The 20,000-nt window shown below is 45.4% G+C and overlaps 2 protein-coding genes across 2 annotated transcripts in view; one reads left to right on the top strand and one right to left on the bottom strand.

Moving 5' to 3' along the window:
- Positions 1-5,775, bottom strand: part of cspg4ba (chondroitin sulfate proteoglycan 4ba) — a 19,070-nt gene extending 13,295 nt beyond the window's left edge. Inside the window, exons 1-3 of the mRNA XM_062543205.1 lie at positions 3,575-5,775; positions 2,675-3,148; positions 2,115-2,291 (exon numbers count right to left, since the gene is read on the bottom strand). Of these exons, the coding sequence (XP_062399189.1) occupies positions 2,115-2,291; positions 2,675-3,148; positions 3,575-5,767 (2,844 nt within the window). The 5' untranslated portion in view covers positions 5,768-5,775. The remainder of the gene's footprint in view (positions 1-2,114; positions 2,292-2,674; positions 3,149-3,574) is intronic.
- Positions 5,776-18,757: 12,982 nt separating this feature from the next.
- si:dkey-193c22.1 (uncharacterized protein LOC567837 homolog) overlaps positions 18,758-20,000 on the top strand; it is a gene marked incomplete in the record, with an annotated part of 5,182 nt that continues 3,939 nt past the window's right edge. The window contains 3 exon segments of the mRNA XM_062544053.1: positions 18,758-19,046; positions 19,491-19,608; positions 19,703-19,852. Coding sequence (XP_062400037.1) covers positions 19,607-19,608; positions 19,703-19,852 — 152 coding nt within the window.

Genomic DNA, 20,000 nt, shown 5'->3' with positions numbered 1-20,000 from the left:
GCTCAGGGGATGCTAGCATTATTGAAAACTCATCAAAGAGGACACACACACACACACACACACAGACACAGACACACACACACACACACAGCCACACAGACACACACACACACACACACAGCCACATACACACACACACACACACATCACACTATCTACATACGCACACTCCCAACACCCTACACAAAAACATACATGAAATACGAAGACCAAATGTATACAGTGCACACAAGCACATGTACACAATATATGCACACACACACACACACACACACACACACACACACACACACACACACACACACACACACACACACACACACACACACACACACACACACACACACACACACTCTCTCTCTCTCACACACACACACACACACACATACAACATGCCCCTGAGAAGGCAATTGATCAACAAAAGCTGAATAGTCTTGATAAATTGAAAACCATAAATCATTTGTCAGCATGGGAAACTACGGACTGTGCTAGTGTTACTGAAACTGTGTGCTTCAGCAGTGGACTTTATAACACCGGCTCATTATACTTCACAGAGTGCCTTATTTCAACCAAAGATCTAATCCTTGATTACTAACCGCTTTAAGCCTCTCTGTTTCAATGATTGCCTTTTTTAGGCTGCAAAAGCATCCACAACAACACAGGCTGTTAGTCTCAGCTCAGGCTCAAAATGCAGCATATTTACTGTAATTGCGGATGCACAAACACAAGCTAATCAAGATCCCTTAATTAGGTCCACTGTGACATCAAAATATTACGACTCCAAGACATTTTTAAATCTCTGATATGACCACAGGGACATGACCTCATGCTGAGAATTAACATTGTTTCATTGAGCTCCGCAGACTCAAGGGAGCATGCTTTTTCTGAGAAAGCAACAGTATCCTGTGTGTCCCCTGACATTCTACGTCTACGTCTCGAGAGACTCTTGTGGTCATAGTTCATCAGGGGAACAGTCTCCTCCAACACTTTATTTATATAAGTGGGTTTCCGAGGCAGAAATAGACATTATGTCATTTTCAAAACAACCTAAGCTACATTACAGGAAAACTGAGATCTCATGAGGTCACTTACTAAAAAGAGGTCATACATCATGTAATTAATTCAAACACTATATTTTCATTTAAGCCAATAGCATATACACACATAACCATTCTTCACACACTAGTCTGTTCAATCAGTAACAAATCAGCAATTGCTTCTGTCCCATCATAACAACCTCATACAGGACTCACACACATATTACCACCAACTGCTACACCAGGCCAAGTAGGGTTTGGGAGCCACCTAGTGGAGATATTGAACACTGCAACAATGTCCTAGTTCTTTTGAGTTCAATCCATGTTTCTGTATTCTGCTTTAGCATTTGTACATGGATAGAATGAAGCTCTTTTACCCTTAGAAGAAAACCCTATACCACAGCAAAAAAGCCTATCTGCAACCTGTGGTAACAGGTTTATAATGGCATAGCCGTCATCCTATGAAAACAATTCTCTGACCTAACTACTAGACCTTACAGTCAGTGATGGACTGAGATTCCCCCACTCTAGCTATAGCGGTCAGGCGTTCTGGAACTTCAGGCATTCAGGAGAGGCCACGGGTGGACGAGCTATTCTGAGCCCCAGCCGTCCCTCAGACACACACTCGGCCCGACATCAGCTGACAGGGACTGGCTTCAGGCGCCAGTGCACCTGCCACATGGACACACACACACGGTGGTGTTACTCTGTAGACTCATCATCAGTCCCGAAACACACCTTAAACACTGTGTGACGGGCCTACAATTGTAGGAGGACACACGCGCCAAAAAAAAAACTCACACCCTCACACACACTCAGAATCTCCAACACTGTCCAGAAAAATGTGTTAAACTCTTTCAACACTCCTTTAAATGTGTCAACATGTAATTAGTGATGAGAGAACAGTTTTACAACCTTACAACCTCTCTCTCTCTCTCTCTCTCACACACACACACACACACACACACACACACACACAGAGAGAGAGAGAGAGAGAGAGAGAGACAGGCTGTGCAAGAGGTGTCTTTATATAGCTTAGAAAAGATGACACAAACTGACATAAGCACTCAAACTCACCCTTAAGACCCTATTGGCTGTGACGACCGGGGGCTGGTCATTGACGGGCGTGACCTCAACAAACAGTGTCCGTGGTGTGCTGTGCTTTCGCAGGTCAGTGTCATTGGCGGTGACAGTGAATCGGTCGTCCAGGGTCTCGCTGTCATCGTGCACGTAGTAGATGAACTCCTGTTCCACCTGAGGCCATGGAGCACAGAGAGAGAGAAAGAGAGAGATGCGAAGCAGCTTTAACAATGACAACCGATTCACACGAGTGACCAGAGATCGCCTCAGACTACAGAAACGTCCTCTTTTACATAAAGATGATCTGACAGGAATAAAAACAAAGGTCCAAGTTTTTATGCCTATTTGTGACAAATTTCTTTTGAAAGAAATGTTGCATGGTTCAAAGGAGACCGAGTGGATCTTTCTTAGTTGCTATTTTACACAACTAGACACATCTAGATCCAAAGTTAACATACAGTACATATTCCACCTGGAACTCCTCAAGACTCCTCTTTCAATGAGAGGAGACTTCCCTTTTCCTTTCTCAGCCTTCTGAGCAGCCTTTTAAAGCTCACCTCTCTCCTGGTGAACGACGAGAGCTTGGTCCCAGGGAAGCGCGAGTGCTCGATGTGGCCGTGCTGGGGCCCGTCGCTCACACTGAACTGGAAGTTCAGGCCCTCGTAGTGCCTGTTGGTGATCTGGAGCACCTGGTCCGTCAGGGCCTTGGAGGCCCCCTCCTTGAGGGTGAAGTTGGCGACGTCCAGCGGTATGAGGCTGGGGATGACGTCGATAGACACCGTGATGTTGTTGACCTCCGTCACCCCGTTGCTGGCCTGCAGTGTGAGCGTGTCGTCCAGGTGTCCATTCCCAAGATGGACGTACTGGAGGTTGCCATCGTTGATGTCCTCCTGAGAGAAGCTCTTCACTGGGCTGTCTTCTGTCCCCATGTAGCGTTCCTCGCCCTCGACAAAACGCCGCAGGTATCCATGAGCCGGGGCAGCTGTGACCGTCAGCATGATCTCAGAGGGCAGGTTATCCTCGTGAGAAACCTGAAACATTACAAACAGTGCATTTAAACCAGCTCTACGCTTACACAGATATGATTTGTATTTGAAGCATGGGAGGGTATTTGAATCTTCGCATTGTAGGCTCTCCACAACTAACTGCTGTGACACACCTGCCTATAATGACTGTGTAACTACAAGGCCCGAGATGAGTACAAACCAGATGTGCTCAGTAAATCAAGTACAGCAAACTAGGTGACTCAGATACAGTAAAACATGAAGGACTAGGAATGCAAACACCTTAATATTTCATTGACTTGAAGGACTTCATCAATTATGTGTTCTTGATCTTTGTTAGATGTAATGGCACCCCTATTTACATTATATTTATTTTGGCTATGAATCCTCTTAAATTTCAAATCTATTTTCTGCCGCCTGTAATGACATAAATATAGTCCACTGACTACTCACCTCAAATGTGCTTCTCTCAATCTTAACAGGCTTTCCCTCCTCCACCAGTAAGGGTTTATTCTTCAGGATCACAGGTGGCCTTTGGTGGCTTTCCAAGTAGACTTTAACTTTCACTTTGGCATCCACAACCAGGTCCTTCGCTTTCACCTTGATGGCAAAGGAGTCCGCCATGTTTTTGCTGTCGTCATGGCGATAGGCCACAAGGCCCTGCTTCAGCTCAGTCTGTGTGAAGACCGTAACCCGGGTCCCGTTCCAGAACAGTCCGCCGTGTTTCGGTGCCTCGGTAACGATGAACGTGACCTCGTCGTCGCTCCGGATGTCGAGGTTGGTGAGGACGTTGAAAGCTGAGGTGTTGAGGGCCCTCTCGCGTCCCTTCTGCACCAGCAGGCCAGTGTTATTGTCCACTCTGAGATAGGGATCGTGAGCGCTGATGTCCAGCAGCGTGGACACGTAGTGCTTCCCGTCCGACACGAAGAGCACGAAACGGCCCGAGCTGACGCCGCGGTGCGTGAACAGCACGCGCTTCTGCTCCAGGTCCTCCTGACGGAATTGGTGCAGCCGGCGGGACGTGTCGTTGGCCAGTACCAACTCCCCCATGGGGATGCCCCGCCGCGTGTACACCAGCTGCCCGTCGCTGAAGTCCGAGTCCGCATCGTGGAAGCGGAGGTTGTCCAGCGTCAGGAGCCTCTGGCCGTCGCGCACCACGTGGAAGACTTTGTCGACAACGCGCACAGGCTTCTCGTCGTTCACCAGCTGAATGGAGATGTTAAACGAGCCTTCCTTAGGAGTCACGTAGTCATCCTCATCAGACGATGAAGTATCCGGGGTTAGGCTGATAGAGGCCACGAAGGTGAAGTAATCGTCTGTCGTCTCGCTGTCGTCGTGGATGTAGATGAGACGTTCTCCCAGGATGTCCTCGTTGCTGAAGGTGGCCAAGTTGCTGTTGTCTGAGGTAGAGTTGGATGTGTTTATGCGAGTCAGTCTTCCATGTTTTGGACCTCTCTTGATGGTGTAATACATTTCTTTGGTGCTCAAAGTCTCTGCAAAAAGCTCCTCTTTTGTAATGAGCTTGCTTTCCCCTTCAAGGAGTGACAGCCCTTCATTCTTCAGGAAAATACTGTTCACGTCTGCCATAATACCAAGAGTAAAATTGTGACTGGCCGAGTGAGAGTGTTTGGTGAAAACGTGAAAGGTAAATGTATCACTTGTATCTTCGTATGGCCTATCCACCAACTGATATTCGACTTTTCCATCGGTCACATTTGTTTGACTAAATGTAGAGTTTTCCCCCAGGACCACGTTATTCAATAAAAGCTTTCCCTTATTTGGTGGCGATAACACCCTAAAAGAGAGCTCGTCCTCAGGGATAGTAAGCCCTTGGCCCTCGACATAAAGATACTCAGAGTCAATCGCAACCCTTCTCATTTTGTCCATTTCCAACCTGTCGTTTCTGACTATGTCATATCTGATCCATTTCACGTTGATCGGAAACACAAGCTCTTCGGTGGCTCTCCCTGCCACTGTGACTGAACACTTGAACAGATCCGAAACATCTTCCGCCTGGACCTCCTGAAAGGTGCTGACGTACCTGAGGCGCTCCTTATCTAGCAGCCTCTGTGAGAAGGAGCTGGTGTGCTTCCACTCTCCACTGGAATGGAGCCTCTGAAGTTCCCCGAACCGGGGTGACTCGGTGATGTCATAACGGATATCCACCATCTGCTTCACGGCGTTCGTCTGAACGGCCAGCTGTCTCATGCCAATCATGACCGTCTCGCCCTGTGTGACTTTCGCCCCCGTGTTGTTGCTGATTTTGTACTCCAGGGGCACGGCCAGAATTCTGAGGACCACGGTGTTGCTGACCTTCTCTCCGTCGCTGACCCTCAGCACGATCCGCGAGTTCTTCACGCCGGTGTGCACGTAGTTGATCTTCCCTTCCTCCAGGGCGGTGTGAGGGAACGACGTCAGCACCAGGCCCGGGTTGTCCTCGTTCTCCAGGAACCCCGCGTCGGCGTTGAGTTTCCCCAGCACCGAGTAGACGAGGTCCGCGTGGTCGCTGTCGATGTCCGTGGCTCTCAGCACCTCGGTGGTCAGCGGCTTCCTGGAGTCCTCCAGCAGCGAGAAGAGGTTGCCCTCGGGCAGGCTCAGCTCTGGCGCGTCGTTGGTGGGCGTCACGCTGATGTTGAAGCGATGCATCTTCTTGCCCTTCAGGTAGGAGGGCACCTCCTTCCGGCTGCTGGAGAAGATGGAGAACATGAAGAAGTCCTGCGGGTCCTCGGCGCCGCCGTGGATGTACATGACGCGGCCGTGCCACAGGTCCAGCATGCCGAAGGTGTTCTCCTCCTGCTCCTCGTCCACGTCCAGCCGCAGCTGTCCGTGCACCGGCTGCTCCTCGATGCGGAACATGATCTGCGACTGGCGGACGCCCAGTTTCTTGAAGTCCAGGTTCACCTTGATGTGCTTGGACTCCAGCGAGCCTCGTCCGCCCTCGGGCACCACCAGGTCCCGGAGCACCAGGAAGTTGTGGCCGTACTTCTTCACCAGGCCTTTGGCCAGCGTCGACATGTGCACCGGGGGGGCCTGGGTCACGGAGCCCAGGAGAGTCGTGGGGCTCGTCGCTGTCGTGGTCATCTCTGGCTCCCTCTCTGGCTCGCATCCCACCGAGATGTCTTTTGTGACGAGCGCCTGGGGCAGACCCACGCTGGCCTGATTCACTCTGATGTCCCTCAGACAGCCTTTGAAGGAGCCGCCTCGGACACGCTTGCCCGACACCGACACCAGCCCGATCTTCCTGAGCTCGGAGCGCGTGCTGTCGTCCACGCCGCCCACAAACATGGGCCCCTTCAGCTGGAAGCTTTTGGAGCGGGCGGCAACGCTGGACTTGACCATCTCCTTGTCCACCGTCAGCTGCAGGGTCTTGGCGGTGAAGTACAGCTTGACGTAGCGCCACTTCTTGTCATTGACAAAAGTGAGAGAGCGCAGCTCCGTTTTCGACCCACCCCTGCCCACGATGGCAACTAACAGGCCCTCTTGAATTTCCAAGGCCACAAAGTCCCCCTGTCGCGCCGAGTTGTAGAGGACGACTCCGTCGCTGGCTGAAGTGTGTACCGAACACTCAAACACCCACTCCTGCTGGGCAGTCCAAGACGGAAGGGACACGTATGCCCGGGAGCTGAAGAAGCTGATAGGATCGAGCTCGCTGGCCAGAAACTGTGGGCTGCAGCCCAAGGAGACCTCGTGGACGTTCTTCAGCCCAGAGTACGGCCTCAGGGAGGACAGGAGGTTGTGCTCGTTGAATATGACTTCGTCCACGCAGCCGCGGAAGCCTGTCAGGTCGCCTGGCAGGTAGAGTTTGTCGAGACCCCCCGAGCCTCCGACGTAGAGCCCATCCTGGACACTGAGCTCCTGCTCCGGCCGGGGCATCTTCACCCTGGTGTGGGCGTGCTTGTCCACGGTCAGGGTGACGTTGTAGCGCTCGTGGAGAAGTTCCAGCGTGTGCCAAGCCAGGTCATTCAGCTGAGCGCCTTTGTCTGAGAGCAGCACGCGCTCCCCAGCACCTAAGTCCAACTTCACCTAGAGTGGGGGAAAGAAGAGGCAAACAGATCAATATGAAATTTTTTAAAAAGCAAATACTGTATGTTTCATATCGACATCCAAAGGTTCATTTAATAATAATACATCAGTTGTTTGTAGACTGTATGCTGTCACTTGTATCAGTTGTATGCTGTCAGACTTCACAGAGGATTGGAATTGAAGCTATTAGCAAAATACAAGAGGGTGACACAACAATGGTCACCTCCATTACTGTAAGGCTAATAAGACCAGTGGATTTAACATCAAACTGTCACAACGTATTCATGGGAATCCAGCCTTGCACTAAAAATAAGTGTCTTATTACACAGTACATTTAACTGTGCATTTAATGTAAATGAGCACGCTCAGAAGTAGTGGCAGTCCTTGCATACATTTGAATACATACATTTGGCCTGATGTCACAGAGCAACACAGCGGAGGACTTTGTTAAGTGCCTTTGGCTCTATGAGGGGACTATTATAGTCTAGCCTGCAGCCAGTGATGGGGCTGTCACAGCCTCTTGAGTGGAAGGGTGGAAGTTGCACTGGGAGGAAGGACTTGTCAAGGCTTGCTGGGAACTCTCAGGCATTTCAAAGAGAGAGAGAGAGAGAGAGAGAGAGAGAGAGAGATAGAGAGAGAGAGAGAGGGGAAGAGAAAGAGGGAGGGGAATGAAAGAGAAGAAATGGTGGGAAAGAAACAAAGACAGAAAGAGGGCAAAGAAGAAGGTGGGAAAGACAGAATTAGAGAGAGATAGGGAGACAAACTGAACAAATTGCAGAATGATGAGAGAGAGAGAAAGACAAAAGAAAAAGGAGAGAGAGAAAGAAAGAGAGAGAGAGAGCAAGAGAGACAAAGAAAAAGGAGAGAGAGAGAGAGAGAGAGAGAGAGAGAGAGAGAGAGAGAAACAGTGCTAATCTATGACTATTATTCACTGGGAGGGTTCTCCCATTCCAGCCTGGGGACAGTTGGATGGAGGAAAAGTTTTTGTTTGGTGACCTGAGACATTGATAAAGGATGTGGAATTGAGCATTTTCAACTCATCGTGCTCAAAGCCCTGTCGCATGCGAGCACCAAGACCTCCCTTAAACAAGCCTAGTTCTGTCGTAGCCTCAGGATAACCTCCAAATCCACAGTTACCCACATCAGTGACACTTAGTGTAAATACAGTTAAAATCCATCTCAAGGCCCTTATGCAATGTTTGCTCTCAACACTTCTGTGCTAGCACCAGAGCGACAACTGTGGGTCTCTCTCTCTCTCTCTTACTCTCTCTCTCTCTCTTACTCACACTCTCACTCCATCTCTCTCACTGTACAAGCTCATTGTGTTGATCTCATCTGACATAGTTGCAGCAGGCAACCTTTATAAGGACCGCGGTCAGAGTCTTCCAGCAATAAATGTATTTTGTTCCCACACACAATGTCATCACGGCTCAAACTCCCTCGGCTCAGAAACAGAGTGACCACCATGCTTGTAATGTAAACCCCTTTTTCCAAATAACACTCTGCCAGGTCTTTGGAGCTGTGCCAAACAATCCTTCCTGAACTGACTTGTGTGTGTACTCTGTAAACACACAGTAAATGAATACTAAATCTTTAACTCAGTGTCCTCGGAGTGAAGAAGATCATTCTTCAATCATTGCAGGAAAGTACCTGACAAGGCCTGACAAGAGGCCAGACTTCAGACTTCATCATGAGCTTTGAAGAAAGAACGAAAATGATGAATGTTCGTGTGTATTATATTTTTTGCTGCCAAATTAATTCAGCTCTGTCTGTGTCTGAAACCCAGGACACAAATTAGGTTGGATGTGCATACCTTCACTGGTTTCTCTAAGCTTTGAGTAAAGTCTGCTAGATTAGTGTCACTCTGAACAGTGGCTGCTCATACTCGGAGGGGCAAATCCACTGACACCTTTCTCTCTTTCTCTGTGGGGATTCCTGCACGCACGAAAGGTTGAACTCTCCCAAGCTAACCCCATGTTAACCCTTAGAGAACATGTGTTGCTATTTTTATGAGGCAATGGAAGATGTCTGAGACAGGGAGAAGGTGCTTGAGGCTGCAATGCGCACGTGTGTGTGTGTGTGTGTGTGTGTGTGTGCATGTGTGTACCCTGGTGAGCGTCTGCACATATCTATGAGGACTCTATGTGTTTAAATGACTGTCTTCAGTGTGGAGGTGTATCTGTGTGACTGCATGTTTGTGTGTCATTCTGCATGTCTGTTTCTCTGTGTATGACTCTGTCTGTCTATGTGTGTTCTCTTGTGTGTGTGAATGTGTGGGCGACTGTGCACACATATGAGTGTGTGTGTGTGTGTGTGAGTGTGTGTGTGTGTGTGTGTGTGTGTGTGGTCCTTACCTGCAGGCGTCCGGCGTGCAGCTCCACCGTGAGGTAATCCGTCTGCCCCGCGGCCAGGAAGAGTAGCCCGGAGCTGCTGGAGGTTCGGAAGCGGACGTGCAGAGTGTTCCGGCTGGATGCCTCCACCGCCCTCAGCTGCACAAAACCGTCGCCATAGAAGGAGGCTGTGGAGAAAAAGGGAGGGAGAGAGAGAGGGTGTGAGGGAAGAAAAGACAGAAAATCCCCCCCATTTTAATGAACTGTTTCACTTTCCCATTTTTTCTGAGACAGTGGACACTGTTTGGGTGGCTTGATGTGTGAAATTCACAATAAAAAATAAATAAAAAAGAGAGACGGGCTGAGATGGCACTTTGCTTTTTTTTTTTTGACGTAATAAATCCCACTTCCGATGTCAGGACCGTGTAGAAGAATTTTAGATTTAGTGCTGGGTGAGTAAGCCCCATGGCAAAAATGACAATAAATCTTCACAATGTATGGGAATCGCGATAACCCCTATACACCAGTGTGCAAAACAATCAGACATGAGATAAGGTGTGTGTTGGGGGGAGATGCCCATACTTTAATGGAGGCTTTCCTGAACGTCTCTCTAAATGATTATTATGATTCAGAGCGAGGTTTGAATCCAGGTGATGTCCCGTAGGCAGGAACAAATTTAACAAAGGCGCATCCTCCCCCACTCCTCGCCTCCTGCTTGTAAAACATCAGTCGTAGCCGAACAGAAAACTGCCACTTAAAATGAATGATGCAAAGCCGATAAGCTACGGAAGGTAATTCCTCTCTGAATCGCACACGTAATCTTTTGGCACCTATCTCTTTCATAGCAAAATCCTTTGAGAAAATGAACACAAGTCTGACAAAAAGAAGCTGAAGGACTAGCTAGTTATCTATCTGGAGGGAGTCCACCAATTCACCTCACAGCGTGTGCGCTGCATTCCCTGTGCCTGGCACAACTCGTCCCCTAACTACCTCCCTGCTTAGCCTCTCCTGCTCTCTCTCTCATACGGGCTAAAGAGTGGCTTCACTTCCATTCCACACCATTCATTTGAAAACACAACGCATATTTTCTATATTTATGTGTTGGTCTGAACATGTGTGGTCTGTGGCCAACAGTACACACACACACACACATACACACTTAGAGAAAGGTAAGATAGGCAGACAGATGAACATCTACTCATTTTATTTTCGTCTGAATACTGAGCTCAAAGACTATCCTGTTCATCAATAACAAGTGATGAAATTTGCTTTCTTTGCTTCAACAAATGTAAGCTTATAAAAGAAAGCAGGTTGGAACTTTAATAGTTACACAGTAATGACATAGCTGTTCACGTTATCACGCTTTATTGCATTTATATCAATGACAATTCAGTGTTTCCCACAGAATTTAATTCTATTTGTGGTGGTAGTGTGTTTGTACATAACATACTTATGATGCTAACTGTCATGACTAACTGAAGGTTTAACACTCTGTAAAGCGCCATGAGACATGTGTAATGTTTTGGCGCTCTATAAATAAAATAAAAAAGTGAATTGAAACTGGATTTAATTGCGATTTAGCCAGTCGTCAACAACAGTCAACAACAATCTTTGCCGGATTTTTTTTAATGTAATCTTTAAACATGCATGCATGTTTGTTGAGGGACAGAGAGGCTGCACAAAGATGTGCATAGCTCTACAATGAAAGGAGTTCATCTAGTTTAAGTAGTACAACATAAAATCATTGTGTGGTGGTCAGTGTTGATATTGTGGTGGGCCGCCACAAATAAGTCAATGTATGGGAAACACTGCAATTCTTACCGTAATTTCCCGACCATTAACCGCGGCTTATACATTGAAGCTTATACATTGTAGCACTTACACCCTGTAAGGCTTGGTATTGTTGCCTCATTGTAACCAATGTTTTTTTTTTTTTTTTTACTGTATTCTGTGGTGCTAATCTGATGCTGATGCTGTTGTACGGTTTTCAAAACCAGCTGAGAGGTCTGGTTTCAGGCCTGACCTCTTGAGATTTAAGTGCTTGACAAGTGCCCCCTCAGTCTCCTCATATCTCACATTCTCCTTTAATAACAACTTCTCTCTCTCTCTCTCTCTCTCTCTCTCTCTCTCTCTTTCTGTCCCCGTTCTCCCTCAATAATGGCCTCTCCCTCTCTCTCATAATATCTTCTCTCTCCCTCTCTTTACATATGTTGCATTTCTTCCATTCTCTCTCTCTCTCTCTCTCTTTTTCCCTAGCAGTGGCGCCCCAGTGGCTGTTGTGTGGTGTCGTAGTGTGTGTGTGTGTGTGTGTTGTGTTGTGTGTTGGTGTGTGTGTGTGCGCTGTGTGGGTGCTAGGGATGCATGTGCTGGCATGCCTTGCCCTGACAGCACCTCACCAGCAACATTACAGGCTCTGACAACGGCACATTGTCTGGCCTCGGCCGTCCACTGTGAGAGCCTGGACGCAGCTGTTTTCCCCAGTCTCTCATTCTCTCTCTCCCTCCATCTCTCTCTCTCTCTCTCTTTCCTTCTCTGCCGCCCTGCATTGCCCTGTAATTTACACTAATGTGCCCTGCTTTCTCATCTGACGACAGAGTGTCCCCTTACTGTCCCACCTAAATGGGGCTAAAATCCTCCAGATTAGCAGGTAACCCCTAATGTTTACCTTTCTAATCTACTGGACAAATTACAAACTGTCACACAAAACATGTTCTAGAACGTTGTGCATGTCCAGTTGACACCTACACGACCCTGAGTCTGACAAACTATTTCACCTCAGCAGACAAGATACTGTACCTCTCTGTGACTACATGTACAGTTACACTTGTACTGAATGCTGGCTACACTGCTGAGGTTGGTGTAGTAGCCTACAGATCAACACTAATGATGCAATGAGTAATGATGAAAAATACAAAACGTTGATCCTTTGAACTCATCTCTGTGAGACACTTACAGAGTCATAGATAGCAGCTTTATAACACTACAATAGAATTATTATAATTTTACAGCTTAAGTTAAAGGTTAGGTTTAAGACTAGTGTTATGGTACACGTCGAGGTACAGAAAATCAGTCTGCTCTGACACAAATCAGGAATATACTGTCCTTAGTAATACAATTACACCGTAAGATGGATACTACAGTACAGCATACAGCCATGCCATGTGTCATGAGCAGCCAAATGTATACGACTATTGGAACTGATTGATGAGCAATCGACAAACATCCCCGTCTAGACAACTGTCATCATCAGTCAAAATGCTGGAGGGCAGTGAGCACTTATAGACCAACATAGTGATTATATGTGATTAGATTAGATTAGATTAGATTTTATTGTCCAAATGCTGAAGGGTAGTGAGGCACTTATAGACCAATACAGTAAACAATATAGTGAGATAATCAGACTATGTTGTAGGCTGTATGTTGCTGTACTTCATGTGCACAAGGCAAGACCTGGTCTGAGGCCGATCTAAAAATGCTATTTGCTGGTGAGAATAACCTCTTCTCGGAATTTCAAAAGTACAAATCTTGTCATCTAAAATCATTTAAATCATCTAAAGAGGCTGAAACATTTAAATGTGATGAATGATATAATATGTATGATATTACATTTCCACTCAGATGATAAAAGGTGGCAGATTATCTATTTATTCCCATAGAGAATATCCGATCATGTTTTTACATTAGATTCTCAGTCCCCCTTGCAGTTGGTTTCCTTCTCTCCTCTGCAGTGTGTGCTCTCATTTGCTATTATGCAATGAATTAAGGCAATGGAATCACCAACCATGGGCAAATATCAGGATTTACACTTACATGCCCTAGAGACAAAGCTGACCTCTTCCATTTACATATGGACACACAGCCCCGTATTTTCACAACTTTTTAGACATTCAAGCCTACGCTTTGGACGACAAACAGATACGGCCCCTGATAAGCATTTTTCACGTGTTATTGGATGCTGTCTTGACACGAGAGCCGGTTGTCACAAAGGTGCGTGCACACGTCCGTCGCGAGAGCAAGAGAGAGAGAGAGAAAGCCTTAGAGGCATTGCATAGAGATGCTTCCGAGGAGCTGGCGCTGTATCTGCATGCCTCTATCTAACGCCCACACAGTCAAAGCAGCGATAGAACACGATAATGTAATTACCAATTAAATCGTTTTTATTTTCATACATATGCTTCTAGGATGATTTTATGGAAAACTGGAAGTCTTCGGACTGATAGACTTGCTCACAATCAATCATCTGCAGCTTTGTGGAATGACCTACAAAATATTACCAGTTACATGTAATTACCAATACATGTGTTTTTTTATACATGTTTTTATGAACATCTTTTCTGTCAGCATCATGTCTGACATATCATGTCTTGGCCATCTTCAACCGTACCAGGAATGCAAGCGAACGTTAGTCATCTGTCCCTATTAGGGACAGGGGGAGGCTTCTCCTCTTATCTCTCTCTGTACTTGACCCTGACTTTGAGCTGTACTCTGAAAGATGGTGGGCCAGCAGCATGCATTCAGCTGCAGGTGAAGCATGAGGAAAATGCACTTCAAAGAACGGGTGGTGGGTGGATGGGGGGGGGGGGGGGGGGGGGTTCAGTGGGCTGAGGTTGAGACAGTTTACTGACACGCTATACACACACTGTAATTGAGATGGTGGAAAGAGGAGACAAACAACATGGGCTCTTGAGGATCCTTATTTAAGAACTGCCAGTGCAAAACCAATTAAGGACACCCAGGGGAAAAAAGCCATGCTCTACAGACCATGTTCAGCTTCTGATCAAATGAAAAATGCTTGCGTATCCCCTCGACCTCTCATCCTTTTGTGATAAACATAGCCGATCCTCCTCAGTTGTGCATTGGGCATTATTCAATGTGACAAGTCTGGCGGTCAATACACCCTTGAGCATATTGTGCTTTCAAAGTGAAATCTCTTCTGAATGTGATGACTTTCAAAGGACAGTCTGACACCTTGTTCCTGTCTCTGATCAGCACCAGGCAGATAGAAATCGGAACATGGCAAGCAGAACCTACCTTTCTAACGGTAATTATGTCAGACATGCCAGAGTTTAGTAATTAGTAGGTCATTCCACAAAGCTGCAGGTTGATATGACAATGAACGACAGGGAGTAAATAGCCTATAACAATCCGACTTCCAATTTTCCCTAAAATAACAAGCAGGCTTATTTTATGATACTCATCATATTTTCCCTTTTAAAAGCAATATCTGCAGTCATGTTAGTTATTTCAGTTTATTGTATTTTTGCACAATGAAGAGGCTCAGGTTAAATCATGTCCATATAGCATGCAGTATTTTCTAGATTCTCAATTAGATTCCAAACTCAACACACAATCTTTTCGATCTGCTAGTTAGATTCAATATGAGATTGCTTTCATGTCTTCAGATGCATTTACTTATCCTCCACACAACCAATTTATGTTTCATATAGGCTATTGGGCTACTTTGGTTTTCTTAAATGCTTCATAAAAGTGCTTGTCAGTAATAGTTCAAAGGAGAGATACAACACAAGAGTAGTCAATTGTTGTTATTATTGGCCTATTACAAAGACTCATTCACTGACAAGCAAATCAACCAGCAGACGTTTACTAAACAAGACATGACTATCTCAGGGCGACAGCTTCAGTGATGAAGATCGCATGGAAAAGCTTTGACAGAGGGAAAACAGGACCCCATAAATAACATGTGTCCTGAAATAAGAATGCGAGCAAAGAGTTGTAATTGCAACCTCGTGAGAAATAACTTCAATACCTTTCAACAACTTGGCCTTGTCACAATTAGCTTCATTAGGGTATTTGGTAGCCTGTGGCTGTGCATTCTCTGGGCTGCTCAGCCATTGTTTTGTATGCCATGATTTGTGAAAGTTCAACACGGCCGCATGCTGTTTTTATATCAAGGGTTTGGTCCAAGCCTACCACGACCACAGACCCACAGACCCATTTAAAACATGAAACTGTATACATGAAACTGTAACACTATTTCTATAGCCTGGCCGGCAATTGATAGGCGATGTTGCCATTTATTGCGCGAAGTTCGTGCTTACCTCCGTTTGACTGTCCGACGATGAACCATACCAACGTGAACAAAAATACGCTCTTCATCTTCACATCTATTCTATTTTTATATTTCCAGGGTATAACCATCAACTGTGACTACATATTTACTGTTTTCTGAGGCTAAGTGTGACTCCAGCGCAACCGGACACCACTTTGAGAAGTCTGAGTCTCATCTCAGCAACTCCTAGGAGGCACAAGAGTACAGCCCCAGAGCTCCGCCTCCATGCGCCCCCTCCTCACAAGTTTAAGTTTTGTTACTGCCTCCGATCACGAAAGTGAGATCCATCCATGAAAGAAACCTCAACAAGCATCAACAACAACACAACAAAAAAAACGTGTAATATGGATTGAGTCAAGCGGGTTTACACGACATGCACTCTATCTTGGCATTATGGCCTTCCCTCATTGCAGCTGTTGTTGCCATATTTCATCTGCCATTCAACTGTGACAAAAAAACATTTGAAACTGAGTTGAGCCTGTAAAGCAAAAAGGAACAGCTTAAGTTGCAAACGGGAAGACATCCCCGTAGTAGCCTATTCCTTCTTATGTGTTATGCCATTCAAACAGGTTAAATATATGAACTGGGAATTTCTGGGAAAGCTCTTGACTGGTTCAAGTCTTACCTTAAAGGGCGTTCTTTTAGCGTGTCTTGGCAGGGACAGATATCAAAGTCTCATGACCTCACTACAGGAGTCCCCCAAGGATCAGTATTAGGGCCCCTCCTTTTCTCTATTTACACCACTTCTTTAGGTGGGATTATTCGCTCTCATGGATTTGAATATCATTGCTATGCGGACGACACTCAACTTTTCCTATCCTTCCCACCTGAGGACTCTAGTGTTTCCCATCGGATCTCTGCATGCCTGAAGGACATTTCAATCTGGATGAAGGATCAGCACCTTCAGCTTAATCTTTCCAAAACTGAGCTCTTGGTGTTTCCAGCAAAAACAGCTAGGCCTATTCCCCAACAGATCAATATCCAGCTTGATTCATCCTCACTGACTCCAACCAGATCGGCACGTAACTTGGGTGTCATAATTGATGACCAACTTACTTTCTCTGAGCATGTTGCCTCAATTGCAAAGTCATGTCGGTATACCCTGTACAACATTAGGAAGATCAGACCTTATCTGACACAAGATTCCACTCAGCTTCTTGTACAGGCAATGGTTATCTCCAAGCTGGACTACTGTAATTCTCTGTTAGCTGGCCTACCTGCTTGTGTATTAAGACCACTACAGTTGATTCAGAATGCTGCAGCACGACTGGTCTTCAATCAGCCAAAGAGGACACTGTAACCCCTCTCCTAGTTACTCTCCACTGGCTCCCTATAGTAGCCAGAATTAAATTTAAATCTCTCACTCTGGCCTATAGGACACTGACTGGATCTGCTCCCAGCTACTTCAGTTCTTTAATCACGATGTACATTCCCAACCGCCCATTGCGATCTTCTGAGGAGCGTCTGTTATGTCGACCAACCATACATGCTAGGTCAAATTGTAGATCCTATTCTTCAGTGGTTCCGTGTTGGTGGAATGAGTTGCCCAGTGCTCTCCGTTCCAGCAACAGCTTTGGATCTTTTAAGAGGGGTCTTAAGGCATATTTATTTAATATGCACTTAGTCCTTTGAGTTTGTGATGTGTTATGGTTTGTATAATAGTATTGTTTTGTTATAATTTGTCTATTGATAGAATTTGAAATGTATTTTGCTATTGTCCTTAAATTTAGCCATACCATGCTTTAGTTATTATTATTATATATAATTAACTGAGTGACTTATTTGATTGCTATTCTCATTTCACTGTTTTATTTCTCATTAGGTTAGTGCTTAATATTATTGTTTTACTGATAATATTACTATTCTCCCTAGTTTGTAATTGTTCACTGTTAATTTAATTTGTATTGTTATTTATTTGTATGTCGCTTTGGACAAAGGCGTCTGCTAAATAACCATAGCTAGCCATAGCCATAGCCATAGCCATAGCCATAGCCATAGCCATAAATATAGGAATGGGGATCTATGCATTTTTCAAATTTTCATTGGAGCTTTTTCACAAAGTAGCCTATGGCTACACGTATTTTCATTGGCTGATTTTTAAAACTGTTTTGGAGACAAACATTTTATTTTCTACACCAGCGACCAGCCACGAGCGGTAAGTTCTACACTCAGCAGCAACTAGCCTACTCTAATAGAGCTCCCCAGTCCCGCCCACAGCCTTGTCCGGAAGTAAAAATCCAATACAATTTCTCCATTGACAATTGGAGAATAAGCCATAACATCGTAACCGTCCATGGTAGACTTAAAACCAGCTACGATGTGACTAAGCGATTATACCTGCTCATATAGATGTCAAAAGTTAATGGGGGCATCAACCTTGTTTTGAGAAAACAATGCTTTATTCACGATTTAACGAGAGAGTACTACACTACCCGACACCCTAACGTGTAAAACTGGTGAAAGCAGAGCCTTTGATTGGTAGAGATCGCCGTTGCCATGGCAATGCCAAACAAACTGTACTCAGCTTTTCCCGCGCCAGCTCGTCCAGCTTCGTCTCGCTGGAACTTCAAAACTTAAAATGGCTGCAGGGCTGATCAGGACCGATCATCTACGTGATAGCTCTGTCCATATCTTTCACTGTCTATGATCAGGACCGATGTGTGGTCTTCCGAAAAATAACGGTTTTCTCATCTTGAAGGTTGAATTTACTCAATGGAAACGGTAGGAAGTAATCATCTTCTTTTCTCAGATTAATATGGAACCATGTTAAACGATCTTTAGGTGTTGGAAATTTCAAATGTTGGAAATGTGTGTACGTTTGCAAAGCATCCTGGGATTTGAGTTCTCTATCTCGGAATTTAAGATATGTATACAGTCTTGTACCTTTCGCTTTTTTTACATTTTCTGTTCATGTTTTCACTCGAAATTATAAGTTATATGCTTATGAGTCACATCGTAGCTGGTTAGCCTAAGGCATGGTCTAAAACTCTTTATATCCGATTTTTTCCAGAAGTCAATGGGAGAAATGAATGAGAATTTTACTTCCGGACAAGCACCTCTCTCGGAGGAGGGGCGGGACTGGGGAGCTCTATGTGTAGCTCTGGAGTAGGTTGAATGACATGTTTAAAATGCTTCATAGTCCCGCCTTCTGAAGATTGACCACCAATAGGAGAGTGTAATTTGTGAAGGGACTGGCCACTGATCAGGAAGACATCTGGCACCATCACGACGCCGGTGTACCTGTCCGGTATGCCAGCGTTATTACAGCAATAACATGCAGGCCATCCTGATTGAAACCACGGTTCTGTCTTTTCAAACGGTGCGAGGAGGAGAATAATGCGCACGTAGGTTTTAGTGATTAGCTGCAGCGTGGCGCATGTTTTCTGCCTCGACACAGGCTTGGGACACAATTCAACCTTGACATTTAACGTTAACGTTAGCCTGGCATTGTGCTATTTAACCGGCAGGCATTCTTCGAGAATATTCTCGCCAACATCTCAGGGTAAGTTGTAGGCTATTTAACATCCAGACCCTTTAAAGGTTAACTGCAATAAAGTGCAGCTTTTGGCCATGTTGGGCGATCTCGCGTGTCGTCTGTTGTCTTCCTAGCAAAAACACAAACGCATTCTTTCTTGTCAATATTGGGTGGGCCTACAAATTGTTATTAGTCAAGCTATGTGACATTGACCACCGATTCCATTATTTTCAAAAAGATAGAAAACACATCAGACAACTATGCAACAGTACTCTACAAATTAGCAATGCTTTGGATCTGAAACATATGCGATGTGTATCAAAACGGTAATGTATTACAAGCCTTGTCCAATGTCATAGCTAGGCTAATGTCACTCACTAACAGTAGAGGGCGTAGTGATGCAACACTCCTTGTGCAAAAGAATGCCACAACACATTTGATTTGAAGTACAATGTTCTTATTTGTGCTAAGACTGTTGACACTGACAGCCATGAAAGGGACCTGTTAATACTTGGACCTGACGTTGCCTTGTTGGAAGCCCAGTTGTCAAGTGGAACACAGTGGTGGACTATAACTTCATACCAACAATGTGAGTGAGACAGCCCATTCATTTTCTAGAAGTTGCATAGCCTACTTATTATTATTATTCTAATGCACTAACGTATTGTGGTTTTGGTCTCCAGGATTGCCCTGAAATACCATGTTTCCCTACCGGTGGCTGCCGGTGCCATGTTTGTTGGGATTCCTTATGGCATTTCACTTGTAGCTCAGTGGCTGTATGGTTGGCCTAATAAACCAGGTTATAAGAAGTACATTGAGGGTCTGAAGCCCAGGTTAGTTGTTTTTTCAGTTTTTTATTTTTTTTTTATTTACAGTCACAATTTTATTTTTTTATTTACAGTCACATTTGGAAAATGTTATGTAAAAGTTGTTGATATTGAACGTATTGTTTGTCATTCTGTATATCTTGATGTTTGTGTG

Source organism: Sardina pilchardus, chromosome 8, assembly GCF_963854185.1.
Source record: "Sardina pilchardus chromosome 8, fSarPil1.1, whole genome shotgun sequence".
Lineage (NCBI taxonomy): Eukaryota > Metazoa > Chordata > Actinopteri > Clupeiformes > Clupeidae > Sardina > Sardina pilchardus.
The sequence above is the reverse complement of the archived record's forward strand: the minus strand, read 5'-3'. Positions and strand labels throughout refer to the sequence as shown.